The 12,272-nt window shown below is 52.2% G+C and overlaps 1 protein-coding gene across 1 annotated transcript in view; it reads left to right on the top strand.

Moving 5' to 3' along the window:
• Positions 1 to 12,028, top strand: part of CRADD (CASP2 and RIPK1 domain containing adaptor with death domain) — a 56,604-nt gene extending 44,576 nt beyond the window's left edge. The window contains exon 2 of the mRNA XM_054386975.1: positions 11,744 to 12,028. Coding sequence (XP_054242950.1) covers positions 11,744 to 12,028 — 285 coding nt within the window. The remainder of the gene's footprint in view (positions 1 to 11,743) is intronic.
• The last annotated feature ends 244 nt before the right edge of the window (positions 12,029 to 12,272 follow it).

The following is a 12,272-nucleotide window of genomic DNA, read 5'->3' as shown; positions in this document are numbered from 1 at the left end:
CAGTAGTCTCTGGTTAGCCTCATCCCTGGAAGTGTTTAAGAGGCAAAGGCTCCAAGGAGACCTTCTTGTGGTCTTCCAGTATCTGCAGAGGGCTACAAGAAAGCTGGGGAGGGACTTCTTAGAGTGTCAGGAGGGATAGGACTGGGGGGAATGGAGCAGAACTAGAAATGGTAGTTTCAGATTGGATGTTAGGAAGAAATTCTTCCCCATGAAGGTGGTGAGACACTGGCACAGGTTGCCCAGGGAGGTGGTGGAAGCCTCATCCCTGGAGGTTTTTGCAGCCAGGCTGGAGGTGGCTCTGAGCAACCTGCTCTGGTGTGAGGTGTCCCTGTCCATGGCAGGGGGGTTGGAACTGGATGGTCCTTGAGGTCCCTTCCAACCCTGACAGTTCTGTGATTCCATCATTCTGTGATCCTACAGGAAGGCTGAAGAGGGACTTGTCACAAGAGTGTCCACCAACAGGACAAGGGACAATGGGTTTAAATGGAAGGAGAACCCATTCAGACCATAGCAAACCTTCACCCTGCTCATTTGATGCCCTCTTCCATCTCTGCTCTTTCCACACTGGAACAGTTAATCTAGCAGAGAACCAACCAAGCAGGACCCATTTATCAAATGCCTAACAGTGAGCTGTGACTATTTCATTCTGCTTCTGCCATGATTCTGTGATCTTTAAGATCCTTTCCAACTCAACCCATTCTATGAATCTTTGATGATGGAGTCCAGCCATTACCTAATCTCCAGTCTCAATCTCCCCTCCCCTTCAATGGCTTCAATCCATTCCCCCTTGTCCTGTTACTGCAGGCCCTCTTCTCAAGCCCCTCCATAGCTAACATCCAGGGATGTGGTTTCATTGTTGAAATGCTGCAGCCTTTAGAGATGTCTTGGTAGGAAAGTTGCTAGTGAAAAAATGCCTCCCTTACTGTACTTAGCCAATAAAAAGCTCAAGGAATCTACCACGAAGGAGCCACACTTGCCTCAGCTCTCTGAAAGACAGCTCAGGCTGTTTGCAGGAGGCATTCAAGTGGTGTCTGCTGAAAGCAGCTGACTTCCAATGCCCTGCTGAAAGGTTGTGTGATGAGTTTGTCACCCAGCTGACAAAATAATCATTAATTGTTCAACTTCTCTTTGTTTGGCACGTCCAGTGGGTGAATAATTCTGTCAGAGCTGCCCAGCCCACCCAGGTAAACATTTGCCTGCTGTGAAACCATGAGAAAGATGCTGCCAGTCTGAATGTTCTTTGTGATCCTCAGGACTTCCTGCAACCACCTGCTGCTTGCTGATTATTGTTTGTGAGGGTGGGGAGAAGAAACTCAGCTGAGGGCAATGATGGCTTGATGTGCTTGGAGACCAACAATGATTGGTTGAAAGTACTGTGAGGGTTCTGGAACTCACTGAATTCACTCAGGACTGCAGAGCATTCCAAAGTCATTCTTCAGGACTGGAGATTTTCAGCATTATTTCTGGAGGTGGCTCTTGGTGTGACTGCCAGCATGAAAACCCAGAGTCTCTCTGCTCTGGTAGCCTTTGTGCTGCCTAACAGCTGGTTGCACCTGCCTTCCAACACCTGCATCTTCTTTCCAGAGAACCTTTTCCAGTCATAGTTGTTCACCTGGCAAACCCAAATCTCTGGCCAGTGTCTGAGTGTTCAGTACCTGGATTTGAGCAGATGCCCAAAAACTCAGGTGTTCCTCAGAACCACCCAGATGAGAGAGAATTCTTTTCTCCTTAGTGCAGTGCTGCATGCTGAACCTGCTCATGCATGCCCAGGTGGCCAGGAAGGTCACCAGCAGCCTGGCCTGGATCAGCAATGGTGTGGCCAGCAGGAGCAGGGCAGTGATTGTGCCCCCTTGGTACTGGTGAGGCTGCACCTCAAATCCTGGGTTCAATTTTGGGCCACCCACTCCAGGAAGACATTGAGGAGCTGGAGCAGGTCCAGAGAAAGGCAACAAAGCTGGGGAAGGGTCTGGAGAAGAGGGCTGGGGAGGAGCAGCTGAGGGACCTGGGAGTCATTAGTGTGGAGAAGAGAAGGCTGAAGGGAGACCTCATTGCTCTCTGCAGCTCCCTGAGAGGAGGCTGCAGTGAGCTGGAGGTTGGGCTCTGCTCTCTAGCATCAGGTGACAGAAGGAAAGGAACTGGCCTGAAATTGTGCCAGGGGAGCGTTAGGTTGGAGATGAGGAAAAATTTCTTTGGTGCAAGAGTGGTCAGGGATTGGCACAGGCTGCCCAGGGAGGTGGTGGAGTCCCCATCCCTGGAGGTGTTCAGAAACCTGTGGCCATGGCACTTGGGACCATGGTTTGGTGTCCATGGTGGTGTTGGGTTGCTGGTTGGGCTGGATGGTCTTGGAGGGCTTTGCCAGTCCAACCAATTCTATGATTTATTTAAGATAAGACAGAGAATCTTTTTCTACCAGTCACAAATGTGGAAGAATGCAGCCAGTCCTGAACTTTGGCCTGAGTGATCTGTGCTGTTTGCAAATGTAGAGAAACCATAAGCAGATGGTGATACATCCAAGAGGCATAGCTGTGCACCTTCCCTGAGGCAGGAGTATTTGGAGCTGTTGCAGAGCACCAACATTCCCTTCCCAGCCTTTGAATCACTCTGGTGTTTAATTAACAACCAGCAAGTGAAAATCAACACCCAAGTGATGCAGGAGGGATAAAAAACAACACCCAGATGATGGTGAAGAGATAAAAACAACACCCAAATGATGGAGTAAGGGTAAAAATAACACCTAGATGATGGATAGGGATAAAAGCAACACCCAAATGATGGAGGAGGGATAAAAGCAACACCCACATGATGGAGAGGGGATAAAAGCAACACCCAAATGATGGAGAAGGGATAAAAGCAACACCCAAATGATGAAGTAAGGATAAAAGCAACACCCAAATGATGGAGGAGGGATAAAAGCAACACCCAAATGATGAAGTAAGGATAAAAGCAACACCCAAATGATGGAGAAGGGATAAAAGCAACACCCAAATGATGAAGAAAGGATAAAAGCAACACCCACATGATGGAGAAGGGATAAAAGCAACACCCAAATGATGAAGAAGGGATAAAAGCAACACCCAAATGATGAAGAAAGGATAAAAGCAACACCCAAATGATGAAGAAGGGATAAAAGCAACACCCAAATGATGGAGAAGGGATAAAAGCAACACCCAAATGATGAAGAAGGGATAAAAGCAACACCCACATGATGGAGAAGGGATAAAAGCAACACCCACATGATGGAGAGGGGATAAAAGCAACACCCAAATGATGGAGAAGGGATAAAAGCAACACCCAAATGATGAAGAAAGGATAAAAGCAACACCCAAATGATGGAGAAGGGATAAAAACAACACCCAAATGATGAAGAAAGGATAAAAGCAACACCCAAATGATGGAGGAGGGATAAAAGCAACACCCAAATGATGGAGGAGGGATAAAAGCAACACCCAAATGATGGAGGAGGGATAAAAGCAACACCCAAATGATGAAGAAAGGGTAAAAGCAACACCCAAATGATGAAGAAAGGGTAAAAGCAACACCCAAATGATGGAGTAGGGATAAAAAACAACACCCAAATGATGGAGCATGAATCTGCCATGATCTGGTCCTTGACTTTAGTGATCTCCAGCACCCACCCATTTGGGATCCCTCCAAATGCTTACTCTCTGTTTTCCCTTTCACCCAGCACCTCTTCTTGCTCCCCGGGGGCTGCAGCTCTGTGAGGTCTCCAGTCTCTCCATGTCTGGGAGTGCTGCATGCTTGCCTTCCAGCTCAGGTTTTGCAACCCCACCTCACTGCTCTGGAGAGCTTGTCCTGACCTGAGCTGCCAAGTGTTGTTCTGCTTTGTGACCCACTTCTCCTGTTGTGCTCAGGCTGAGGGGATTTCACTCTAAAGCAGATCTCCCTGGTCATGTACAAGGTGGTTGTGACATTCAGCCATCAAATAATGTCTGGTCAGGCACAGCTGCCAAAACACACAGCACACAGCCTGGCACCCATGGCCATGCCTCTGCAGTCCTCACTGCTGGGGCTGAGGCTCAGGATGGTTCAACAAATGCACCACGCTCCAAAGGGGCTGGAGGGAAGGAGAACCTGGCAGCAGATTTTGTGTTATCAAAGGGTCACAGAGTGGTAGAGGTTGTAAGTGACCTCTGGAGATCATCCAGTCCAACCCCCTTGCCAAAGCAGGGTCACCTAGGGCAGGCCACACAGGAACACATCCAGGTGGGTTGGGAAAGTCTCCCTGGAAGGAGACTCCACAACCTCTCTGGGCAGCTGTTGTGGTCGGGGGGAGGAAATTATTAATTAGGTACCCTCACAACAACAATGGCAAAGGGGTATTAATAACAATAGTAACCCTTTATTAGTGCAGTATGGCACACCTCACTGAACAGGATCCTTGTGTGGTTGGGAGATAGATTTACAGCAGGGGTGTGCAGTCTTAGGGCAGATATCAACAATTCACTGCCAGCTGGGAGGCAGCAACCTGGACAGAGAAAGTCCCTGAGAGCAGACAGCACTCGATTTGCAGCGGGGGAGGCTCAACAGGAGCCTTTCAACCCAAAGTGCAATGAATTAATCACTTACAGCTGGTGTTACCCACACGGGGATCCTGCTGCTGCTGCTGCTGCTGTGTGAGAGTTCCCTGCCTGGGCCCAGGCTGCTCTGGCTGCAGCGGCCGGCGGGCAGTAACGACGCTCTTGTGACGGGCACTGGCTTGGTCTCTGGGGAAACTGAGGCACGGCACGACTCTGGTGGCAAGGGGAAGCAGCCTGGGTGGATCTGGCTGCTAGGCTCGTGGCTTCTCTGGCTTGCTGTGTATGGCTCGTGGCTATACCCCAGGCTCTGGACCAGCCACTCGAGGCAGGGCAGGGCAACGCGAGGCAGCTTCTACGCGACAGGTCCAAGTAGGCTTGAAGCGAGGTTTGAAGCAAGGCTTAGAGCAAGGTTTGAGCAAGGCTTGAGGCAAGGCTTAAAGCAAGGTTTGAGCAAGGTTTGAGGCAAGGCTTAAAGCAAGGTTTGAGGCAAGGCTTAAAGCAAGGTTTGAGGCAAGGCTTAAAGCAACGTTTGAGGCAAAGCTTAAAGCAAGGCTTGAGCAAGGTTTTTGAGGCAAGGCTTAAAGCAAGGTTTGAAGCAAGGCTTGAGCAAGGTTTGAGGCAAGGCAAGGGTGACTACCAAGTCACTTGTCTATAAACAAAATGGCAGAGATCAGTTGGGCCAGTGGGGCACTGAAGCTAACCTGAAGCTGCCCAAAGGAAAGGTCTTCTGCCAGGCTATAGCCATAAAAGGCAGAAGCAAGGACCTTGTCTCTGGGGCAGCAGTGGTCAGCTTAGTGCTCTCACCCCAGGTAAACATCCTGTTTACCAGCCAGGCAGGAGTCCTGTCCCCTTTGTTCCTTTTCCCACCTTGCCCTGTCTTTCTGCAGGAAGGAGGGGAGAGAAGGGACCTTGTCTAGACATCTTAAGGCCTGTCTGGGTTTGTACCGGGCCATGTCATGGCCCTACCATGACAGCAGCCTGCTCCAGGGCCCCAGCACCCTTGCACTAAAGAAGTTTTCGTTCATGTTCATGTGGCACAGTAGCCTCAATGGTCCTGTGGAGCTTCAGAGTCCCTTTTAGCATCATTTCCTATGGTGACCAAGGCTGTGTGCTCCTCTGCTGCAGGCCACTGTGTGCATGCATCCACCCCAGCATGACCACCTGTTGGCCAAGGTCAAAAAACCTGCCTGGCTGTTGTGGGAAGAGCTGCAATTTCAGGAGTGCCTTTAGGATCAGTGAGCAGCTGGAGGAGAGAGGTCCTGAAGCCGGAGTCAGATGTAGGACTTGCACCTGGGGGAAACAAGGCTCCTCTGTTTTGCTGCTGGTGGGACTGCTTGATCTAACTTTAGCACTGCTCAGGGAAGAAATGTTCTCCAGATGCCAGGGGAGAGGATTAAAGAGGACTCTGAAGTGCTTCCTTTGAACTCTTCAGAAATGATGAGCAGGATCTGGTGAGAGGGCCAAGTGAACAGCAGTTAGGGACTTGAGACCACTGAAGCACTCTGTAGAGCTTGCAGGAGATGCTGGGGCCAGATGCCTGCCTAGGCACTCACTCCTTTGCACAGCTCCTCTCCAGCTGGGCAGGGTCTGAAGCCCAGAGCCACCCACCTGTTGCTGATGTGATTACACAAAGACCAGAGCATTTCCCTGCCGTTGTTTCTGCTGCTGTGTTGCTCAGATCACCTCTCAGCCTTCTCTTCTCCAGGCTAAACAGCTTCAGGGCTCTCAGCCTTTCCTGATCACACAGAGCTTTCAGTCCCTTCAGCATCCTCAGAGCCTCCATTGGACTGCTTTCCAGCAGCATGGAGGGTGGGAGGCAGTTCCTCAGTACTCAGAAAGGTTTTCCCATGGCACAAGACAGCCTAAGAGACCATCTCAGCTTTTTTCCTAGAGATAGTTATGAGAAAACAAGAGCAAAAGATTTCCTCAAGTGATTCAAAGCCCCTTGTCACTGAACTTTCTCTTGCATTCTCCTACTTGTGCCAATCAGGACAGAGCTGGAGTGAGTTTTCTTTCCATCCCTTTGATTGTTGCAACATCTTCTTGGAGTCTCCCACTTAAAACTGGAGAGGTCCTGAAGAAAAAGGAATCCAAAAGTGGTGGTCAGCTGCCTTTGCCCCATATGTAGCTCTGGCATCTGGGTTACTGTGTCTGGTCTGGTCCCTATCTGTGATGCTATTTATATCCAGCCCTGTTTCCTGTCCACACTCTCCAGACTCTCCCAGTCTGTGCAGTGGTCTGGAAGCACAGATGTACACACAAGCCAGAAGGTGTCAACATCTCCCATTCTCCAACTGGGACAGCCAGGAGAGAGACTTGGGGGGTGTGAGCTGCCTTGCCCAGCTGGAGCTATGGGCAGGGAGAAGTCCATTCCATGCTGCTGCAGCTTTGAGCTGAATCAGAGAACCATGGAATGGGCTGGGTTGGAAGGGACCTCCAAAAGTCATCCAGTGCAAGCCCCTCTGCAGTCAGCAGGGACATCCTCCCAGGATCAGGTTGCCCAGAGCCCTGACCAGCCTCACCTTGAATATCTCCAGGGATGGGGCCCAAACTACCTCCCTGGGCAACCAGTTGCAGTGTTCCAGCAGCCTCCTGGTGCACAACTTGTTCCTAAGATAGCATGAGCTGCAGGTCTTTCTCTGGGTCAGTTTCATCTCCAACACCATGGTGTGGTGAGTGTCCTCCCAATGCCCAGCCTGGAGAAAGGGCATTCCCCTGGCCTCAGTCCCCATGGCAGTGAGCTGGCCAGCAGTCCCGGAGAGTAGCCTGGCCTTGAACACCTCCAGGGAGGGGACATCCACAGCCTCCCTGGGCAACCTGTGCCAGTGTCTCACCACCCTCCCTGTACAGAATTTCTTCCTTATCTCCAGTCTAAATCTGCTCTTTTCCAGCTTCAATCCATGCCCTCTCATCCTGTCACTCCCAGCCCTTGTCAAAAGTCCCTCCCCAGCTCTCCTGGAGCCCCTTCAGGTACTGGAAGGCTGCTCTGAGGTCTGCCTGGAGCCTTCTCCAGGCTGAACGGCCCCAGCTCTCTCAGCCTGTCCCCATAGGGAGGTTCTCCAGCCCCCTGATCACCTTCATGGCCTCCTCTGGACCCTCTCCAGCAGCTCCAGGTTCTTCTTGTGCTGGGGGTCCCAGAGCTGGAGACAGTGCTGCAGGTGGGGTCTGAGCAGAGCAGAGCAGAGGGGCAGAATCCCCTCCCTGTGCTGCTGCTCTCCCTGCTCTGGATGCAGCTCAGCACACAGCTGCCTGCTGGGCTGCCAGGGACCACTGCTGGCTCCTGGGGAGATTGTCATTCCAGCAGTGTGGGTGCTGAGCACAAACCCTCCTTTTCCTTGTACCTGCAGTGCCATTATATTTATTAAATCAAGAGTGTCATTAATCCTAGAACACAGCCAAACCTTTTTGTGCTTTTGCATTTGCTATCATTAGAAGATCTCCCTAAATATTTCTCTCTGCCTGTCCATAGTTTTGCCCATCCTGTAACACTTGTCTCAGATTTCTCCCCACTGACTTCATGTCAGAGCTGCAAAAGAGCTATCAGAGGAAATAAAATGGGACTAAAATAACAGCCCTTTGTATTAGACTTAGCACTTGGCTTCTCTCCCAGAATTTCCCCCCATCCCTATTAGAATCAGATGGTAGTGTGAGATGAAAAGATTTCCTGGGATGGGTTTTGTTCTTATTTGTTTTATAAAAGGGCTGATAACAGGCTAAAGGCAAGAGACTTGTTGTAGTAAAAGCATCCAGCTAATATCAAAGGCTGGATGGACAAGCTGACATGGATTAGTGTTAGTCCTCCCTGCTTGATCACATTTCAGCATCATAAAATCATTCTGCTGCTGAACATGATGTGTACAAATTCCACTGGGAGAGCAAAGAGAAGAGCCCAGGTTGGCAGGTAGGATCCCTCTGGGCATGCCTCTTACTCTGAGTAGCTGCCCATAAGCCAGGGCAAGGGGTTGATATCACAAGGTGTGGATGACAACAGCAGAGTGCAGCTGTATTGGTTCCAAATTGTGGTTATTCCCAAGTATTTGCATCCGTGGAAGGCACTGCCTCAGCCTGACTCACCTGTGGAGCTGGTGTCACCTGTGGTGGGACAGCAGAAGGCAGCCCCACCAGTGTTCCTCAGCCTGCTTCATAAGGACACAGAGCTGCTGGAGAGAGTCCAGAGGAGGCCCCAAAGATGATCCAAGGGCTGGAGCAGCTCTGCTGTGAGCACAGGCTGAGGGAGCTGGGGGTGTGCAGCCTGGAGAGGAGAAGGCTCCAGGGGCACCTCAGAGCTGCCTGCCAGGACCTGAAGGGATCCTGCAGGAAGGCTGCAGAGGAACTTTTGCTGAGGGTGTCTAGAGACAGGCCAAGGGGGAATGGATTTAAATGGAAGGAGAATAGGTTTAGATTGGATCTTAGGAAGAAATTCTTCACTCTGAAGGTAGTGAGACTCTGGCACAGGCTGCCCAGGGAGGCTGTGGCTGCCTCCTGCCTGGGGGTGCTGAAGGCCAGGCTGGATGAGGCCCTGAGCAGCTGAGTCTAGCTGAGAGGTGTCCCTGGGCATGGTGGGAGGTTGAAGGAGATGATCCCTGAGGTCCCTTCCAGCCTGAGCCATTCTGTGATTCTTCAGGAGCTGTCCATCCTCTGCTCTGTCCCCAAACCAGCCACTTGCCCTGGGTTCCTTTGGCAGTCTGGAGACAGATCAAAGGGACTTCAATGCTCCTCAGAAAGCAATTTCCCCTTTACTCTGAGCAGCTTTGTGTGGCACTCATGCATGAGGGGGCTTAAAGTGTGCAAAGGGTTGCAGGCTGTGGAGACTCTATGCAAAGACCAATTCCCTGTGACAGGATGCAGGAGTGGTGCTTTCCAGTGCTGCTGTTCTGCTGGGCTGCAGCCTGCCAGCATGGTCGGGGAGCTCTCAATTAGATTTTGCAAAGCAGCTCTTCTGCAGGGAGCCTTGTGCTCCAGACCAGCAGGCTGTCATTAGCCTTTTCTGAGGGATATTTTTGCTCTGTTTTGACACAGCATCTTCACAGCAGCCAAAGTAGAACAGCAGCTGCAGGCTGCACTGCTCCTTGCTTTCAGCCTGTGCTCACCAAGGCTGGCAGAGCAAACCTGCTTGGTGGAGACCTGACACTGCTTTGCTAAATGCTCCTTTTGAAAGCTGCTGCTGCAGAGAATGGTTTCATAGAACCACAGGATGGCAGGGGGTGGAAGAGACCTCTGCAGAGCATCCAGTCCAAACCCCTGTCAGAGAAGGATCACCCAGAGCAGCTCACACAGGAATGCATCCAAATGGGTCTTGAAAGTCTCCAGGGCAGGAGACTCTACAACCTCTCTGTGCAGCCTGCTCCAGGGCTCCAGCACCCTCATAACAAAGAAGTTTCTCCTCATGTTGAGGTGGAATTTCTGGGTTCCATTTTGTGTCCATTGCCTCTTGTCTATCACTGGGCACCATTGAGAGGAGCCTGGCCCCTTCTTGCCCCCTACCCCTCAGCTAGTGATAGACATTGCTCAGATCCCCTCTCAGCCTTCTCTTCTCCAGGCTGAACAGTCCCAGGGCTCTCAGCCTTTCTTCATCACACAGAGGTTGCAGTCCCTTCAGCATCCTCATGGTCTCCATTGCACTCTCTCCAGCAGTTCCCTGTCCCTCTTGTCCCTGCTGTCTGGGCAGCCCAGAACTGGACACAGTACTCCAGCTGTGGTCCCAGCAGGGCAGAGCAGAGGACCAGGTGTTTACAGCATCTGAGCTCATCCCCAGGGCTCCTTCTGCAGCCAGTGGAGAGAAGCCTGCATGTTTGGGGGGGGGGTAATTAATATGATTATCTTAGACATCCTTCCATGAGATGGCCTGCAGCCTGGAAGATCTTATTTCTCTCCTTAGCAATAATTAATCCTGGCATAATTAGTTCAGGAGGGGCTGTCTGTAGTGAGGTGAGGCAGATCCCAAATGAAGATTCTGGCTTCTCACTCTGCAGTGAGCAGTTTGTGTTAATGGGGTTTGGCAGGGAGAGCACAGAGAGATCACTTGAGTGTGTCAGGCTCAGTGGAGTCCCTGAGGGATCATTCCAGCTGCCTTCATGCCCCACATGGAAGCTGCTCTGGCAGCTGTATTGATCCAGTCTTTGGTGACTCAGGGACCAGTTTGGTGCTCAGTGCCAGGGGAGGTGATGGAGAAGCTCAGCTGGGTGCCATGATGCAGCATGTGCAGGGCAAACAGCCCAGCAGCATGGGCTCAGGAGGGGCAGGTCCTGCTTGAGGAACCTGATCTCATTCTACAACAATATGAGCCACTTAGTGCACCAGGGGCAGGCTGTGGATGTTGGTTACCTGGACTTTGGTAAAGCCTTTGAGACTGTCTCCCACAGCATCTTCCTGGAGAAGCTGGCTGCTCATGGCTTGGGAGGGTGGAGGCTTCACTGGGTAGACACCTGGCTGGCTGGCCAGAGCCAGAGAGTGGTGGGGAATGGAGTTAACTCCAGCTGGTGGCCTCACAAGTGGTGCTCCCCAGGGTCAGTACTGGGGCCAGTTCTCTTTAATATCTTGACCAATCACCCTCAGTAAGTCTGCAGATAACTCTCCAAGCTGGGTAGAAGTATTGATCTGCTTGAGAAAGGCTCTGCAGAGGGACCTGGCCAGGCTGCATGCATGGGTTGAGGTGAGCTGTGTGAGGTTCAACAAGGCCAAGCTGCACTTGGGTCACAACCACAGGCAGTGCTCCAGGCTTGGGGCACAGTGGCTAGAAACTGCCCAGCAGGAAAGGACCTGGGGTGCTGGGTGACAGCAGCTGAGCATGAACCAGCAGTGTGCCCAGGTGGCCACTGGGCCTGGATCAGCAGTGGGGTGGGCAGCAGGAGCAGGGCAGGGATGGTGCCCCTGGATGGGCACTGCTGAGGCTGCACCTTCAGTGCTGGGTTCAGTTCTGGGCCCCTCACTCCCAGAAGGACATTGAGGGCTGGGGCAGGTCCAGAGAAGGGCAACAGAGCTGGGGAAGGGTCTGCTGAAGAGGGCTGGGGAGGAGCAGCTGAGGGAGCTGGGGGTGTTTAGTGTGGAGAAGAGGAGGCTGAGGGGAGACTTCATTGCTCTCTACAGCTCCAGTTCCTTCACCTGAGCTTTGCCTGTTCCCTGCTCTGCCAGGGCCCTCCGTGGGTGCCTGCAGCAGTGCCCATGCCCTGCATGTCCTGTTCCTGTCGTTCACAGGTGTCACCGAGCTGGCTCCTCCTGTCCTGGAGGCCTCCCCGACAGACCAGCAGCTGAACAGGCTGGCCAGGAGGCTGGGAGCCGAGTGGGAGCACATGGCCCTGTGCCTGGGTCTGTCCCACACTGACATCTATCGATGCAAGGTCCAGCACCCTCACAACCTGCAGTCGCAGATCCTGGCTGCCTTGGTGCTGTGGAGGCAGCGGCAGGGGAAGGCAGCCACCATCGGCAGCCTGCAAGCCAGCCTGCTGACAGAGGAGGGGGATCCTTCCCTGATCCACTACATGCTGGAGTGAAGCCCTCCAGCCCTGTGTTGAGTTGGATGCAGAGGATTCCCTGAAGCGTGTGAGGGAGCTCTGGCCTCTCAAACTGGGCACCAATGGGCTTGGGAGCTGTGATTTCCAGGAGCTTCAACATTCCACTTCTGGGTGCCACCTGGAGACTTGGAACTCTTCTTCTCACACCAGATTAACGTTTAGCAGGCATTAAAGAACTGGATCAGCCTTTCCTGCTCACTGCTGTGTGATTCCAGTGGGGCTA

The sequence above is a fragment of the Indicator indicator genome, chromosome 14 (genome assembly GCF_027791375.1).
Source record: "Indicator indicator isolate 239-I01 chromosome 14, UM_Iind_1.1, whole genome shotgun sequence".
Taxonomy (NCBI): domain Eukaryota; kingdom Metazoa; phylum Chordata; class Aves; order Piciformes; family Indicatoridae; genus Indicator; species Indicator indicator.
Note: the sequence above shows the minus strand (reverse complement) of the source record. Positions and strands in the feature narration are given on the sequence as shown.